At 43.7% G+C, this 19,329-nt stretch overlaps 1 protein-coding gene across 19 annotated transcripts in view; it reads right to left on the bottom strand.

Moving 5' to 3' along the window:
- Positions 1-14,835, bottom strand: part of LOC133160251 (interferon alpha/beta receptor 2-like) — a 59,555-nt gene extending 44,720 nt beyond the window's left edge. For 9 of the 19 annotated variants that reach the window (XR_009715833.1, XR_009715846.1, XR_009715847.1 and 6 more), the window contains exons 1-2: positions 12,682-13,427; positions 9,599-9,719 (exon numbers count right to left, since the gene is read on the bottom strand). Coding sequence is in view for 4 of the 19 variants with exons in the window: in XM_061287941.1 (XP_061143925.1) it covers positions 9,599-9,719; positions 12,682-12,811 (251 nt within the window). In the remaining 15 variants the exon portion in view is untranslated. The other 10 variants (XR_009715843.1, XR_009715837.1, XR_009715836.1 and 7 more) reach the window with 10 other exon arrangements.
- Positions 14,836-19,329: the final 4,494 nt, after the last annotated feature.

Genomic DNA, 19,329 nt, shown 5'->3' with positions numbered 1-19,329 from the left:
GACCTGGTCTACTCTTCGCATAAAGGAGCATTCAAAGCTGCCCCCCTTCCCTATCTTGGACTTTCTGACCATTTTACTGTTATGCTTTTGCCTGCATACAAACAAATGGTGAGAGCATCCAGACCGGTTCGAAAGCGGGTACGGGTGTGGCCTGAGGGTGCCTCTGATGCGCTTCGTGACTGTTTTGGCTATACTGACTGGGACATGTTTAGGAGGGCTGCCACTTGCGACGATTGGACAGACATTGAGGAGTATACTGACTCTGTTTCCTTCTACATCAGGAAGTGCATTGATGATGTGACTCACTCAAAATCCATCGTCACTCGGGCTAACCGGAAGCCATGGCTGACGGGGGCTGTCTTCAGGCTGCTGAGGGCCAGGGACAAAGTCTTTAGAGCGGGGGATGTGGCTGGCTTGAGGACTGCGAGGGCCGACCTGTCCCGGGGCATCAAAGAAGCGAAGAGGGCGTTCTCTTGCAAAATTACCGCCCACTTCAAGGACAGCAGGGACGCACGGAGCCTTTGGCAGGGCATTCAGACCATCACGGACTACAAGCCCGCGCCGCAGAGCTGTGAAGGAGACGTCCGTCTGCTCAATGACCTTAACCACTTCTTTGCTCGCTTCGACGCTCAGAACAGCACTTGCCTGCTGAAGGCCACTCCCCCTTCACACGAGCTGCCCCTGTGCCTCTCCGCCGAACAGCGTGAGGAGGGCACTTGCCGCTATCAACATCCGCAGGCGGCGGGCCCTGACAACATCCCGGGACGAGCGCTGAAGGACTGCGCTGGCGAGCTGAAGGATGTCTTCACGGACATCCTTAACACTTCCCTGCAGCAGGCCATCGTCCCGTTGTGTTTCAAAGATGCCACCATCGTACCTGTGCCAAAGAAACCTGCTTCGTCCTGCTTCGATGACTACCGCCCCGTGGCACTCACGCCCATCATCATGAAGTGCTTTGAGCGGCTTGTCATGGAGCACATCCGTTCCGTTCTCCCCCCCACCATTGACCCCTTCCAGTTTGCGTACCGAGCCAAACGGTCCTCTGAGGATGCCATCTGCTCTGCCCTCCACTCGGCCCTCACCCACCTGGAGAGAAGGGACTCGTATGTGAGATTGCTGTTTGTGGACTTCAGTTCTGCCTTCAACACAATTGTGCCACAACGTCTCATCAGCAAACTTGACAAGCTGGGCCTCAGTACCTACCTCTGCAACTGGCTACTGGACTTCCTCTGTCAGAGGCCACAGGTGGTACATGTTGGCGACAAAATCTCCGCCAGCATCATGCTGAGCACAGGGGCCCCCCAAGGCTGCGTGCTAAGTCCGCTACTCTTCACCCTCCTGACGCATGACTGCACTGCAACCCACAGCGACAACCGCATAGTGAAGTTTGCTAACGACACGACTCTGGTGGGTCTCATCACCAAGGGAGACGAGACTCAATACAGGCTGGAGGTTGACCTTCTGACCACGTGGTGCAGGGACAACAACCTCCTGCTGAACGTGGACAAGACGAAGGAGATTGTTGTTGGGTCACACCCAACACCTGCCGCTGACCATCGACAGTGCTGTGGTGGAGAGTGAGCAGGGCCAAGTTCCTGGGGGTGCACATCAGTGAGGATCTCTCCTGGTCCACCGCATCACTGGCAAAGAAGGACCAGCGCCGCCTGTACTTCCTGCGGAAACTCAAGCAAGCGAGCGCTCCTCCGGCCGTCATGACTACATTTTACCGTGGCACCATTGAGAGCGTCCTCTCCAGCTGTATTGCTGTTTGGGGTGGTGACTGCACTGACTACAACTTGAAGGCCCTGCAGCGCATAGTGAACACGGCTGGTAAGATTATTGGTGCTTCACTCCCCTCCTTGAAAGACATTTACATCTCCCATCTCACCCGCAAGGCGACCACGATTGTGAGTGATGTGAGTCACCCCGCTCAGTCTTTGTTTGATCTTCTGCCCTCTGGGAAGAGGTATAGGTGCCTGCGCTCCCGCACCACCAGACTCAACAACAGCTTCATACTCCAGGCTGTTAGGATCCTGAACTCGCTTCCCCTTTCTGCGTAGCGTCCCGTACTTTTGCGCTATGCTTACTGTCTGCTGTATGCACACTGGTTCCGTTTTGCTCCTCTTATTTATTGTGTTATCTGTTTATTTATTATTTATTCATCACTCTTATTTATTGTTTGTGGCACAAACTTTGTGCCTTCTTGTTTTTATATTGTGTCGTTTACTTGTATGTCTATCGGGTAATATGTCTTGTCACCGTGGGATAGAGAAAACGTAATTTCGGTTTCTTTGTGTGTCTTGACATGTGAAGAGATTGACAATAAAGCTGACTTTGACTTTTCTGTACCGCTTAGTCCCCACAGGGGTCGCTGGCGTGCTGGAGCCTATTCGAGCCGTCATCGGGCAGTAGGCGGGGGACACCCTGAACCGGTTGCCAGCCAATCGCAGGGCACACAGAGACAAACAACCATACGCACTCGCATTCACACCTAGGGACAATTTGGAGTGCTCAATCGGCCCACTTGCATGTTTTTGGGTTGTGGGAGGAAACCGGAGTGCCCGGAGAAAACCCACGCGGGCCCGGGGAGAACATGCAAACTCCACACAGGGAGGGCCGGAGGTGGAATCGAACCCGCACCCTCCTAACTGTGAGGCGGACATGCTACCCAGTGTTGCACCGAGCCGCCTCTATCTATCTATCTATCTATCTATCTATTAGGGGTGTAATGATACATCGATACACATCGATTAATCCAGTGGTTCCCAAAGTGGGCGGTACCGCCCCCCTGGGGGCGGTGGAAAGATCTGGGGGGGCGGTGAGGAAGAAAGGGGCGGTAGGGGGGCGGCAGTCCGAAGTCAGAAGTTTGAATGTTTGTTTGACGATTTGTACACAACACGTGCAGCAGGACGAGTCTCTGACTGCTATCAAGTGCTGTGGAACAAGGTCAAGATGTACTTTATTGCCTTCCCAACATCATATTTAGTAGAATGGGCCTTCAGTGCCGTCGCCTTGCTTCTTTCCAAGCAAAGAAACAGACTGAAAATTACTGACCGCGGGGATCTACGACTTCTTCTTAGTGAGCTTCAGCCTGATGTTGAGAAGCTTATGTCCCTGCACCAAGCACATCCATCCCATTAATATTAAGTGCGAGACAATGAAGTTTACTAGTGGAATGTTTATTTACCATTCTATGTTGCTGAAACAGTTAAAACTGCTAAAAAATGAATTGGTTTACTAAATTGGGTTTTATTTGTGAAATACACATTTGTGTTTAACCTTTCTCTTTTCAAATTACAGCATACCAAATATCAAGAAAGAGGTGTTTGTTTCCATATGTGTGTGTGTGACGGGGGGGATGGGCGGGTGGGGCTAGGAATTCACTGGGGAGCCAAGGGGGCGCCAGCCTGCAAAAGTTTGGGAACCATTGGATTAATCGATATAATGCTCTACGATTTATTGGCATCGATGCTAAACGTAAACATCGATTTATATCGCCGTGTTTGACCTCGGACATTAGACGCGACTTTTTTTGAAATCCCGTTGCTTGCTTCCTCTTTCCGGGAGCAGTGCGCCCGGCGTTGTTGTGTTGTGAGCAGAGCAGGCACGTGAAAGGTGAGTCGACAACTAGTACGCTGCTCCTGGGCTGGTGCTATGGCTAGTGTCCAAAAAGACGAGGAAATTTGCTCCCCTTTAGGCTTCAAGTCATTCGTTTGGAAGCACTTTGGATTCCAAAGAAAAGATGGCTCAACGGACAAGACACGTGCAGTTTGTAAATCCTGCCATGCGGTGATCAAATATTCAGGGAGCACAAATCTCGCCACATATTTAAAGAAAAAACACGACATCAAAGTTCAGTACCTTGTTGATTTTGCGTATGAATTGTTATAAATCAGGATATTGTTCTATATTTTTTATTTTTTTTAAAAAATCGATCGTAGAGCACTATATCGCGATATATCGTGAATGAATCGCAGCAGGCTTTAAGATATCGGCAAATATCGTATCGTAGTTCTTTGTATCGATATTATATCGTATCGTGACAAAACCCGCGATTTACACCCCTACTATCTATCTATCTGTTTCATGGCACATTTGTTTGATTTATTGAATTCAATTGTAATCAATAAATAAAACATTTAAAGAAAATTATAATTAAACAATTCTTGCAACCAGTTCAGGTTGTCCCCCGCCTGGTTGTCTCACACCCTCATGAGAATTAGCGACTTAGAATGAATGAATTTCATGGTTTGCTTGATCTTTTATCCATGCCTGCGTCCACCATGCCTGCGTCCACCATGCCTGCGTCCACCATGCCTGCGTCCACCATGCCTGCGTCCACCATGCCTGCGTCCACCATGCCTGCGTCCACCATGCCTGCGTCCACCATGCCTGCGTCCACCATGCCTGCGTCCACCATGCCTGCGTCCACCATGCCTGCGTCCACCATGCATGCGTCCATTTTGACACTTTTGGTTCTACATACCATGTGATCCTGAACAGGAAAGGTAATATTGACAAGTTCAGGAGGGAGGTACTTTCGACGGTGCATTGAGACTCACTAAGCTCTCTATGGCAGCAGATCCTCTGTAGAACTAAGTTGTTCCATTAGTCATGGGATGTTGGTTTCAAGCACTGCGATAATTTCCACTAATATAGTACATCAAGATTGCTTTATCACAACCAAACATAGCATCCATCCATTTTCTGAACACTTATCCTAATGAGGTTAGACACCAAATTGTCTTATACAATGGCTAAACTTTCTCCTAATGTGCACACACACACAATCAAACCTCGGTTTTCAGACGTCCCGGTTCTCGAACAAATCGGAATTCGAACAAAAAATTCAAGATTTTTTTGCTTCGGTTGTCGAACAAAACTTCAGAGGTCGAACCTCGCGACATGAGCCGAGAGGACCCGAGAAAAACCGACCGCCCGGCCCGAATGCCGACTGACTCCGTTCGTTGTTACTGTATTTTCGTTACTTTGAGGATTGTATTAACCCCTAATCATGCCTCCAAACAAAGCAAGTGGGAGCTTTCCTAAAAGCCATCCTAAAACACAAAGACGCTCTTAAAGCAATGCGACAGTAAGCACACTGCGGTTGCGCGATCGGACCAAATTAAGCTCCCTGCGCACTGAGGTCCACTTAAGTTTTGGAAAGTACATCAGGACTTTAAAAATATTTTCTAAATTTCAGCGACGGCTCTGTCACAATAATGTCACCAGCGCGGTGCAGTTTCGCGGTTGGCGGCGTGCTACGGTTGCGCGTTTGGCGGTGCGCTGCAGTTGCGCGATCGGACAAAAATGTGCAAATGAAAAAATGCTTAAAAAAAGGTGTTTTTTTTTAGTCTTGGTATTGTATATACCGTTTTTTTCCGTGTATAGTGCGCAATATTTTACTAATTTATTGTCCTAAAATCTGGGGTGCGTATTATACATGGGTACAAAGAAAAAATTTTTTAATTTATTTTTTTTTTAATTATTATTATTATTTTTTTTAAAAAGTCATGGTACAACAAAACCAACAACAGGACTGACCGACAAAGTCGTGGAACAAAAAGACAGGGTGACATTACCAAAGACAGGAACAGAATGACAGTAACACATGCAATGATCCAACGGTGAGCGAGGGGCAGACAGGACTTAAATACAAAACACGTTACATCGATTGAGGTGACACAGGAAGAGCGGGGTGACACGAACAGAAACTATGGCAACCTAGACACATAGCAAAACTGGGGACGAGACATGACAAATCTCCCCCGAAATAAAACTCACCTTTCTTCTTGTTTGTTGTCAATCGCGCATCGCATTCAGCCATCCTGCCCAACACACTTAGTAAAATTCATCATTGACGACACATCGTTTGATGCGATGGTGCAATCCTCGATGGTGTGTTATTGTCAAATATTGTTTGTTTTTTAATCTCCATCGCGGACCGGACGTCATACGGAGGCCGCCATTACAGATGCGCAGAACGGTTGCGCAAGACACGTCAGCTATATAAAGAGCGAGAGTTCAGTTCTCCACCTATTAGTTTCAATTCACAGTTTAATTAGCAGTTTCAATCAGCAAATAACAAAATGCGTATTACAGGTAATATTTTATTTCACAACACTTTGCCTTGTTCCTTTCGTCTCTGCTGTTCATTTCAAACACGCTCCATACGACCGCAATGCTCTTGTATCAGACGCTCGCTCGATCACCTGCTAGTTTGCCGTCTGTCACAATGTACCCTACACAAATCCGAAACATTTGTTGCGGCTCCGAGTCACGACGAGGGGCAAGTTTTGGTTTCCAAGGTTGTTTTTATTCCTCTTCAACGTATCTCCCATACAGAGCCGCCTCATTCCCCTGCGCACGGAGCGCGGTGGTGCGTTTAGGGGCAGTCGGAGAAATCAACGCCAACAAAAAAAATGACATCCAGCCTAGTTAAGACCATACCAAAGACTTTAAAAATGGGACCCATTGCCTCCCTGCGTGTGTGACGATCTTTGGGACTTAAAAAAAAAAAAAAAATTAAAAAAAAATTTAAAAAATTCATAAAAATTGGGTGCGTATTATACATGGGTACAAGCTTTTTTCCAGCATCAGCATGCCATTGTTAGGGGTGCGTACTATACATGGGGGCGCACTATACACGGAAAAAAACTGTATATATATTTGTATGTGTATATATATATATATGTGTATATATATATATGTGTATATATATATATATATATATGTATGTATATATACCGTTTTTTTCCGTGTATAGTGCGCAAAATTTAACGGATTTATTGTCCTAAAATCTGGGGTGCGCATTATACATGGGTACAAAAATTTTTTTAATTTTTTTTTTAAATTTTTTTTTTTTTTTTTTTTTTTTTTAGAAAACAAAACCAACAACAAGACTGACCGACAAAGTCATGGAACAAAAAGACAGGGTGACATTACCAAAGACAGGAACAGAAAGCAAACAGACATCATGACAGTAACACATGCAATGATCCGACGGTGAGCGAGGGGCAGACAGGACTTAAATACAAAACACGTTACATCGATTGAGGTGACACAGGAAGAGAGGGGCGACGCGAACAGAAACTATGGCAACCTAGACACATAGCAAAACTGGGGACGAGACGTGACAAATGTCCCTCGAAATGAAACTTGAAATCACCAAGTTTTGGTTTCCAAGGGTGTTTTTATTCCTCTTCAACGTCTCTCCCATACAGAGCCGCCTTTTTCACGCCCGCACGCCTCTTTCCCGTGCGCGCACGGAGCGCGGTGGTGCGTTTACGGGCAGTCGGAGAAATCAATGCCAACAAAAAAAATTACATCCAGCCTAGTTAAGACCATACCAAAGACTATAAAAATGGGACCCATTGCCTCCCTGCGTGTGTGACGATCATTGGGACTTAAAAGAAAAAAAAAAAAAAAAAAAAAACATTCATAAAAAAAAATTCATAAAAATTGGGTGCGTATTATACATGGGTACAGGCTTTTTTCCAGCATCAGCATGCCATTTTTAGGGTGCGTATTATACATGGGGGCGCACTATACACGGAAAAAAACGGTATATACATATGTATGTATATATATATATATATACATATGTATGTATATATATATATATATATATATATATATATATATATATACATATGTATGTATATATATATATATATATATACATATGTATGTATATATATATATATATATATATATATATATATATATATATATATATATATACACATATGTATGTATATATATATATATATATATACACATATGTATGTATATATATATATATATATATACACATATGTATGTATATATATATATATATATATATACACATATGTATGTATATATATATATATATATATATATATATATATATATATATATACACATATGTATGTATATATATATATATATATATATATATATACACACACATATGTATGTATATATATATATATATATATATATATACACACACATATGTATGTATATATATATATATATATATATATATATATATATATATACACATATGTATGTATATATATATATATATACACATATGTATATATATACATACATACGTACGTACGTACGTACGTATATATGTATGTATGTATGTATGTATGTATGTATGTATGTATGTATGTATGTATGTATGTATGTATGTATGTATGTATGTATGTATGTATGTATGTATGTATGTATGTATGTATGTATGTATGTATATATATATGTATGTATATATATATATATATGTATATATATATATATATATACATATATACACACACATACACATACATGCTCAGTGGCCTAATGATAGATTGTCCGCCCTGAGACTGGAAGGTTGTGGGTTCAAACCCTGGCCGGGTCATACCAAAGACTATAAAAATGGGACCCATTGTCTCCCTGCTTGGCACTCCGCATCATGGGTTGGAATTGGGGGATTAGATCACCAAATGATTCCCGAGCACGGCACCGCTGCTGCTCACTGCTCCCCTCTCCCCCAGGGTATAGATCAAAATCACACGGGGATGGGTTAAATGCAGAGGACAAATTTCACCACACCCAGTGTGTGTGACGATCATTAGGACTTTAAATTTAACTTATATACACAGGGTCCGGGAGTAAGATCAGACACATTTGTAGGTTTAATTAAATGCAAATAAGATTCGAGATTCATGAAGTTTATTGGCCATGTTTGGGCATGCCAAACAAGGAATTTGACTCCGGTAGATCTCAGCCTCTGTTCAACATTTAGGTGACTAACAATATTCAGGACATGTGCGAAAATTGACATTTATTCTCAAACATCCCTGATCTTAAACTCCCAGGAGGGCAAGGAAAACTCAAAACTCCTACGAGGGGAAATGAGAAAATAAAATTAAAGAAACCAAAACGTTTATTTTTATTTTCGAAAAGTACATGTAATGCCATTTTGTTTTGTTTCCTTTCATTTTCGTTTAGTTTTCGAATAATGTTATTTTGGTTTTACCGCTTCCACATTTTCTGGAGTTCTGGCGGTGCAAGGTCAGCAGGTTGATTTTCATTTCAATACTGATCCACTCGCTTTGAAGTTAGTAACCCATAACACGATCGTGTTTCGAGCAGGTACGGGGTCATGTCTACCGAGTTTGAAGCGCAAACGGAACGCTCATTGTGTTGCAGGTACAGATTCGTTCTTGATCAACATTTCCACAATAAAAGCGCGATGCTCCAATTCATGTTAGCAACTGAAACAAAACAAAATAAAATTATTCGAAAACGAAACGAAAATGAAATGAAACGAAACAAAGCAAAACGGCAATATATATACTTTTCAAAAATTAAAAAAAACGTTTTTGTTTATTTAATTTATTTGCATTTTATTAGACCTACAAATGGGTCAGATCATTTTGCCAGACCCTGTATACAAATAAACTTATAACAATGCTACGTTCAAACATCAAATGCTTCCTTGCAATACGAAGAACAAGCACATTTAAAATGCTTACATGAGACTCCCAACAGTTTCCACTCCATTGAAATTCTGTCATAGTTGGATTACAAAAAAATATGTTTCATGAATTTACTGTACCTTGAGAAGACCGTGTACTGTACACCTGGTGGGGTTCCAGGCCCAGGATCCCAATGCAGGATGTGAAGGAAGTTAACGGAGTTAACAGATAGATTAGATGGCGTAGGGAGTGTACCAAGGACTGTGTAAAACATGATAGTCATGTTAGTGTCGCAGATAAAGTTACAGAAACACAAACACAAAGCATCATCATAATTTTGATTACCATATTTTCCGGACTACAAGTCGTGGGTTTTTTCATTATTTGGGTTGGGGACTTATACTAAGGAGCGACTTATATATGAATTTTTTCACAAATTATTACTTGATCATTAACACTTTACTTACTAGTACATATAGTTGATCACTTCACATGTTATTTTCACTTTAAACCGCATGAGGGCGCACTATGGCTGTGGAATAATTGGAGCCTCACTGACAATGAGTTCCATTCACTGACTTCCAAAGTCGGGAGATTTAATGATTTGGAGTGACACAGATTATTCGATAAACTTGTTATTTATGTTAGAGTTATTTAACATATAGTTTATTTAGAGTAGCAACGTGTATGTTGTTAGACTTCAATAGTTTCCGATTTTCTAGGGAGGCCGTGAAGGAAGCAGTGGGGGGAGGCGGAAGAGCGATCCAGGGCGCTTGCGTGTGTTGGCTCACATGTTGAACTCTTGATTTGTGAAATAAAAGAGCCGGTTACCAAACCCACGTCTTGCCTGGCACTTTGGTAATGCTAGAATATAGTTACCGCGTTTTTCCATGCATAATGCGCAAAATTTAATTAATTTATTGTCCTAAAATCTGGGGTGCGCATTATGCATGGGTACAACAATTTTTGAAGAAAATCTCCCTCGAAATAAAACTTGAAATCACACCTTTCTTCTTCTTTGTTGTCAATCGCGCATAGTATTCAGCCATCCTGCCCAACACACTTAGTTAGCAAAATTCATAATTGACGACACATCGTTTGATGCGATGGTGCAATCCTTGATGGTGTGTTATTGTCAAATTTTGTTTGTTTTTTAATCTCCATCGCAAACCAGATATCATACGGCCGGCATTACAGATGCGCAGAACGGATGCGCAAGACACATCAGCTATATAAAGAGCAAGAGTTCAGTTCTCTACCTAAATGCGTATTACAGGTAATATTTTATTTCACAACAATTTGCCTCGTTCCTTTCTTCTCTGCTGTTCACTTCAAACACGCTCCATACAAACACAATGCTCTCGTATCAGACGCCTGCTCGATCACCTGCTCGTTTGCTGTCACAATGTACCCTACACAAATCCGAAACATTTCTTTGCTATCGAGTTTGCTAGCGCATGCGCAGTGATACTGGCAGAATAACATCCGGTTGTTCCCAAAGATGATCTTTTTTCTGAAATAATTTTACGTTTACGGACTTACGTAAGTAAGAGTCAAAATTTGGGTGCGTATTATACGTGGGTACAGGCTTTTTTCCAGCATCGACATGCCATTTTTAGGGTGCGTATTATGCACGAGGGCGCATTATGCATGGAAAAACACGGTATATACGTAGATATGTGGAATAATTGGAGCTGCCAACTGACAACGAGGCTGACGTCAGCGGCGCACGTAGGTCCGGAATCGACAGCTGTTCTTTTTTTGTTGTTGTTTTTTGACACAGAGGATGAATATTCAGGTGGATTTAATGATTTTGAGTGACACGGATGGTTCGTTAAAATTGTTGTTTATATTACATTTATTTGATATATCTAGTCTGACGTCAGCGGCGCACATAGTTCCGGTGTTAACAGCTGTGTTGTTTTTTTAAGTGACATAGAAGCCGAAGATTCTGATGAATATATTGATTTGGAGTGAGACGGATGGTTCGATAAAATTGTTGTTTATTACATATACTTGATATATCTAGTCTGACATCAGTGGCTGCAGTTGCGCGATCGGACAAAATTAAGCTCCCTGCGCACTTAAATTTTGGAAAGTACAGCAGGACTTTAAAAATATTTTCTAAATTTCAGCGACGGCTTTGTCACAATAATGTGCCCAGCGCGGTGTAATTGCGCGGACGGCGACGCGCTACGGTTGCGCGTTCGGCGGTGCGCTGCAGTTGCGCGATCGAACAAAATTAAGCTCCCTGCGCACTGAGGTCCACTTAACTTTTGGAAAGTACATCAGGACTTTAAAAATATTTTCTAAATTTCAGCGACGGCTCTGTCACAATAATGCGACCAGCGCGGTGCAGTTGCACGGTCGGCGACGCGCTACGGTCGCGCGTTCGGCAGTGCGCTGCAGTTGCGCGATCGGACAAAAATGCGCAAATGTAAAAATGCTTGAAAAAGGCGGGTTTTTTTTTTTGCTTGGAACGGATTTTTTTTTCTCCATTATTTGTAATGGGAAAACATGATTCGGAATTCGAACGATTCACTCCTCGAATAGCCTTCTGGAACAGACTGTGGTCGAAGACCGAGGCACCACTGTACGTATAATAAGTTTAATATTGTTATGGAAGTTAAATCTATCTTCTCATCATACAGCATAGTATAGTCAAGTGGTCCGTCATTCTCTCCAGGATGTGCTGCAGGAAAAATAGAAATCAAACACGAACGCTCCTTATGTATTTGTACCCTACTTAGCCATTGGATAGTAGGCTAATATAGCTAATATAGACTCAGCCCATGTTGCGTTTATTACTATAAGGCTAATAAACGATATAAGGCTTATATCAGACTATTCTTTTTTTTGCGGCTCGAGACAGATCTGTTTTTTTGTTGGTCCAGTACTGCTCTTTAAACATTTTGGGTTGCTGACTCCTGGCGTAGGCATATGAACTCGTTTTTTTTTTCTTTTAATTCACGAGATGTCATCTACAACCTACAGACCTCCCATTTCAGCTAACTATGTACATAGCTTGGCATGAGTCAGACATTTGAAAGGCAAAAACCGAGTTTGAATTAAACATCACAAAACAACACTATTTAAAAAGACAACGTGCTTAACCATGGTAGAAGTGCCAAAGACCCCAAAATGATGTCCCAAAAGCGTATCAATGAGAATGAAAGGATGGCTACTGTTTACAAATAGCTCTCTTTTACTTTTTTTTTCCCACCTGAAGTCAACTCTTCAGCGTTCCCCCGTGATCTTGTGAATGGAGATTTCCGGAGCCGCAACGCAGTTGATTGCCGCCGTTGTGAGTTGCAGTGCGCCAGTGTTCCGCGGATAAACTGCGCCGCAGCCATTTCGTACCCGGTGTGAGCGAGAGAAAGAGAGAGCGAGAGAAAGAAAAAGAGAGCGAGAGAAAAAGAGAGCGAGAGAAAAAGAGAGCGAGAGAAAAAGAGAGCGAGAGAAAAAGAGAGCGAGAGAAAAAGAGAGCGAGAGAGAAAAAGAGAAAAAGAGAGAGAGAAAAAGAGAGAAAGAGAGAGAGAAAGAGAGAGAGAAAGAGAGAGAAAGAAAGAGAAAGAGAGAGAGAGAAAGAGAGAGAAAGAGAAAGAGAAAGAGAAAGAGAAAGAGAAAGAGAAAAAGAGAAAAAGAGAGAGAAAGAGAGAAAGAGAGAAAGAGAAAAAGAGAAAAAGAGAGAGAAAAACAGAGAGAAAAAGAGAGAGAAAAAGAGAGAGAGAAAGAGAGAGAGAAAGAGAGAGAGAAAGAGAGAGAGAAAGAGAGAGAGAAAGAGAGAGAGAGAGAGAGAAAGAGAGAAAGAGCGAGCCAGAGAGCCAGAGAGCCAGAGAGCCAGAGAGCCAGAGAGCCAGAGAGCCAGAGAGCCAGAGAGCCAGAGAGCCAGAGAGCCAGAGAGACAGAGAGACAGAGAGACAGAGAGACAGAGAGACAGAGAGACAGAGAGACAGAGAGACAGAGAGACAGACGCTTCACACTTCCGTGTTAGCAACCGTTGGGAGGTACATCCGGTGCTGTCAAGTAATGTATTTAGTGTACACGTGATCACCAGCTCATTCAAATGAATGGGAGCGAGTCTGTTGTATTTTTGTAGCAATGCACGTCTTCCTCAACTGTAATCTGTGGATTTTTTTTTTCAACAAAAAGTCGTACAATAAAACACTATTGTATGAGGAGCCTCAAAACCTGACAGGTCAACGTACCATTGCTCATTGTGCAGTGGTGATGTTTTTTTGTCTCTATATCAGTGTTTTCCAACCAATGTGCCATGGCACACTGTTGTGCCGTGAGAGATGTTATAGATGTATATAATATATATAATAATCTCGCTGTCTCTTGCACTCGCTCTTCGCACTCTTTCTCTCTCTCTGAATAGGACTATTTATATAGCACTTTCACAACATCTTTTGTCGCAACATAACTAATTATTTGTGGCGGTGACATTTTTTCGAATGAAAAAGTGTGCCGTGGTTGTAAAAGTTTGGGAAACTGCCCTATCGCCAACGCTACCATTAAGAGATAGCTAGATAGCTAGATAGCTAGCTAAACACACAGGTTTATGCCGTTGATATATGCCCGCAGAAAGACTTTTGCTATAGCATGACATTAGAATTAAACATTAGTTGCAGTAAAATATGATTTAAATACAACTTTTTATTGACAACTTTATGGCTGTCAGTAAATTCTAATAAAACTACTACACTTTCACTTCATCTGTTTTATTCTTTATAGAAAATCTTAGTTTTCATTGAACCCATTGTAAAATTATTGCTGTATCCTGAGAGATGCAAGAATATCAAGAAAATAAATGTTGCCCCACAACCCTTGTTTATGTACTGCTCACAATTTTACTCACCTGAATCAAGCAGAAACATCACATTTAAGGAACAAAACACCCAGTTCATCTTGCCATATGCCTAGGCCATCGCAGTTATTCCTTAAGGACTGCACTTGCCATGTTGAAAAAAAACAAAAACATGTCAGGCATAGTATATATTCAAAATGATTTGGTTTGATAATTGTGGTTACGTGTAAATCAACAGATATCTGAAATTTTACACACATCTATATTCAGTACTCCAAAGACAATTCCAAACTTGCTGTCACATGCTTAAGTATCCAAATGCTAACGTTCACTCACCCGGTTTCCTGACAAACCATAAGCTCTTTCCGTCGTTCCGGCTAGTGAACCGTAATGCCGTTCAATTCTTCTAAACACTCGCTTTACAGCTAAATTCAAAACAAACATTCAAGACGGTCGCCACAGAATGACTTGACTAAAATCGCCCGCTTGTCTGAAGGTGGTTGCCGATATGCAATTCTGTTGGGGTGTTGGCGGTTATCACTTATTCCATAACCTGTGTTTGGAGACAACTTCCTGTTAGATTTTCAAAGTAAAGTCTAAGGTTTCGTTCCAAACGCTCATTCGGCAGCTGAAATATATTTGTTTTGGTTTCTATTCTTGTGCTTTCCAAACGTCACACGGTGGTTTCCAAGTTCTAACTTTCCAGTTTCTTTCATAAGTATCGCAGGTATATTGAGGTTATGTTTTGTACTTGAAAAAAACAAACAAACTCATATTAAAAAAATTAACAGTTGAAACTGAAATTAAACCTATTGAGTTTGAATTTTGAGAAATCAAACAATATATTGAAATCAATAATACTTGTATGAAATATTTTCCCGGGTTGAAGATAGTTTTGATAGATAGGTCGAGATTAAATATTAGTGAATGTTCTCATGTTGGCATATGAATTAAAGTAATATTGAGTCAAACATATAACTGTTGAGGTCCATTTGTTTTAGTTATGTTCCCGAAGACACTGTCTCTGGGAGTGGGTCCAGCCAATCTTGTTCAGCTGTCACACTTGAATCCATGCCCTGCTCAGCAAGTACCACACCCCCCACGCCACATAAGTGTGAAGCTTGAAAAAAAGATCCATCCATCCATCCATCGCTTATCGGTTGTGTCGCGGGGGCAGCAGATTTGGGAGGGATGCCCAGACTTCCCTCTTCCTAGCCACTTCGTCCAGCTCATCCCGGGGGATCCCAAGGTGTTCCCAGGCCAGCCAAGAGACATAGCACGTCCTGGGTCATCCCCGGGGTCTCCTGCCGGTGGGACATGCCCGGAATACCTCCCCGGGGAGGCGTCCAGGAGCCATGAGACACTCGAGCCACCTCATCCGGCTTATCTCAACATGGAGGAGCAGCGGCTTGACTCCGAGTCCCTCACGGATGACCAACCTTATCACCCTAGGGAGAGCCCCGACATCATGCAGAGGAAACTCATTTCAACCGCTTGTATCTGGGATCTTGTTCTTTCGATCACAACCCATAGCTTGTGATCATGGGTGAGGGTAGGTGCGTAGATGGTAGCTTGGGTAGCAGAACGAAGTGGGCCATCTTGCTGAAACGGTCGATAATGGTGAGGATGACAGTTGCCTTCGGACGGAGGAAGGCCGGTGACAAAGTCCACCGCCAGGTGCGACCACGGGTGCCATGGGATGGGCAGCGGCTGAAGCGTGTTTTGTTCGCGGACAAACTCCTGGTTGTCATTCCTCTTGGTGGGCCACCAAAAACGTTGCTTGACCAGGAACACTCCACTCCCGGGTGAAAGGCAAGGGCGGAGTCATGCCCCCATTGAAGCACCTGGGGACAGAGATTCTCTTTAACAAAAAGTCTGTCATCTGGACAGGTGCTGGAGCCCACTTGGTCCATTTCACTTGCTCCTATATGTCCGAGGAAACGTCCGCGACCATGACTGACAACAAGGACCGGAGCTGGTAGCTGACCCTTAGCCGTTGGGCGAGGTTCGAGTCCATAATGTTGGCCTCCGCTCTGAAGTCGACCAGGGCAGTCAGCGTGTTGGTGTCGTTGGCGAGCATGAGACGGGCTAGCAATTAGGAGCTCACGGATCCCTTCCTGCGCAAGTCTCTGTCTTTCAACGGGCACGAGGCCGCTCGATTACCCTTGCCTCTGCAGTACAGGCACAGATTAGAGAGAAGCCGCCCCTGGCACTCCTCCAGTGGAGGCATGGTCCGCCCAACCTCCATGGGCTCTACCCGAATTAACGGAGGTTGCGGCTAGAGTAGGCAGAGTTCCTAACATTGGTGGTGCTGGCCCTGCTTCTTTCTCCGCGCCTGGATGCGGCGATCAATTCACGTGGTCAAGTCAATAGCCTTGTTAGAGTGGTGCTCACTCTAACTTATTTTGCAAGAACCACTCGGAGACAAGTTAGTCGTTTTGGGCACCTGCAGGCGGAGAGTCCATTCGTCACTGTGCGTACAGCAATGATCGAATGACGTCTGACTCTTGCTTCCCACAAGACCATCTTTATTAAGAGAAAAAGGGTGGGGGTGACAGTAGACTGAATAAACAAGTTAAAGCTCTTGCTTGACCTCTAGGTAAACAGAGCAGGGGATGTTTTACGACATTGTTTAGGATGGGACAGAGTTAGGTGGTTTATTACCGGTTACATACCAACGTAAGCATAAAACTAATCCACCTAAGTTATTTATTACCGGTTATATACATTCCAACATAATCATAGATCAAGATAGTTTGGAAAACCCTGACAAGCCTCGTCAAGCATGGTGGGAAGCTCGTATGACACCGACTCATCGGCCAAACCATAGTAGAGTACATCCACCACCGCTGAGTCATTCCATGAGCTTCTTTATCAGGCCACTATGTGAAAGTCCAGGGCGTAGTCGGTCAGCATACGGCTACCCTGGCAGATCTTTATGAGGTCTTGGGACGGATCTGTCTTGGAAGAGCCCTCGTCAAAACACCTTGATCATTCTCTGTGCAAATGAGTCAAAGGAGGTGCAGATGCCAGTCGGGCTGTCGAATTCCACGGTGCCCCAGAGGTAAGGCCTTCCGGTGATATGGGTAATGGTGTAACCCACCTTGGCGCCCTGTGTGGCAAAAGTTCGGGGCTGGAGGGCAAATTGAATCTGGCAACTAGACAGAAAGGCCAGGACCTGGCTGGGATCATTAGCAAAATGTTGTAGGCTGCCGACCTTGGGTTCCGCAGTCTCCAGGGCTGGCACCAGGGACACAGGAGATGGTTCCTTGAAGGGTCAACGCAGTTGCGCCAGGCGAATGGGAGTGGACAAAGTAGTGGTGGCACCAACACTCCGGAGCACCTGATAGAGCAGTTGTGTGAGGTGCTTTACCTCATCGGAGAGTTCGCTTGTCCAAGCGTCCCTCGGCACGGACAACAGGATCCACCTCCGGCAGTGTGCGCTGGTCATAGGTATGGTCAGTTCATGCTGACATAGACCAGACAGAACAACCAAGTGCGTCATACTCTGTTTGTTGTTCTTAGGGGAAAAGGGACGTGGAGATCGGGGGCAGCGTGGCTATAGGGCGATGCGAAGACATAGTCGGGACAGGCGTCGGTCAGGGCTGGTGGCGTTCAGACATAGTCGAGGACGGGCATTCGGTCGGCTTGCAGTGTTCAGGCGTGGTCAGTCACTTGAGACAGAACGAGATCAGCAACTGGAAACTAGCACAGGCAACACGCACAAGGCAGGAGGCAAAGGAGCAAACATGGCATACGGGGACATACTGACAAAGACTGACTGGCGCGTGGCTTTTGAAAAGAGGAGTTAATGAGCTGGGAGTAGGTGTGGTGATTATTAACGAGGGACAGATGTCAGACAATGAACGCTGATTGCTCTGTGACTGATGTAAACATTAACGGGGAACTGACCAGGGTGCTAGAAGAGCTGGAGCTTCACATTGTGAGGAAAGAAATATGCAATCATTCTATAAATGTTCAGCTCCAAAACTAACACATGCATAAAATTAGATCTGCTCAGTAGTCTGCCTCTTACAAAGGAGTAATCACACCTTGGATAGCCACCAAGTGGACTGACATGAATCATGGCTCCAAAACGAGATACGTCGTATGTATTACAAGATCTTAATACAGCCTCTTGCCACCTCCTGCATGAAGATAAGAACTTTAAAAAAAACACACACACACACAAATATTGAGTCGGAATGTCAGAATTATGCACACCAGTTGCAGGAAATCCCTACTTTAGGCAGAACACAGATTTTTATAGGAAAGGCTAGACCTTCAGCAGAACTGTAATACATCCTGCAGAAGAAATCCTTCGCAGAGCATAGTGGCATTGGAGACGAGGAAGAGAGGGAGCTAAGAAGCGGGCAGCCTTGATTGCCAAACCCTTTGCCTTTACAAAACAACTGCTCGGGGAAAAGCGCAGCATCCGGCATGAGTGATTCAGTGAGCTATCCCATGAGAGAGCAAGAGTGAGAACCCAACAAAGCCCTCATCAACCCTACTCGTTCAACAACAGAGGTGTGCCAGAAACAGCCAAGCATGAAGGTGGTCGAGAAGATAATTAAGGCTCGCTCAGCATCTACAATCCCTGGCAAAAATTATGAGATCACAGACTTCGGATGATACAAAACTGAAATCATTTCGAATGGCAACGTTTTAGCTTTAAGACAAGAAATTTAAAAAAATCAATAAATCAAGTATATCAAGAAAAATAATTTTGGCATTCAGTAACGGGTACTGCTTTAGACCAAGCAGAGAGAAAACATATGGACATTGTTTGATTTAGCCTCTTTTAAGAGTTTGATTGTCATGATTCGTCCCCGGTCACGTCCATATTGTCATTGTTTTGTCCGTCTGTGTGCTCATGTCCGTGGATCATGTGTGCTTCTGTCATGTCTTGTCCCCAGTTTTGCTAGGTTGCCATGGTTTCTGTTCGCGTCGCCCCTCCCTTCCTGTGTCGCTTCAATCAATGTAACCGTGTTCACCTGCCTCGTGTTTTGTGTTTTGTATTTAAGTCCTGTCTGCCCCCGTTCACTGTCGGATCATTGCTTG

The sequence above is a fragment of the Syngnathus typhle genome, linkage group LG9, assembly GCF_033458585.1.
Source record: "Syngnathus typhle isolate RoL2023-S1 ecotype Sweden linkage group LG9, RoL_Styp_1.0, whole genome shotgun sequence".
Classification (NCBI taxonomy): domain Eukaryota; kingdom Metazoa; phylum Chordata; class Actinopteri; order Syngnathiformes; family Syngnathidae; genus Syngnathus; species Syngnathus typhle.
This window is presented reverse-complemented; position numbering and strand designations above follow the sequence as displayed.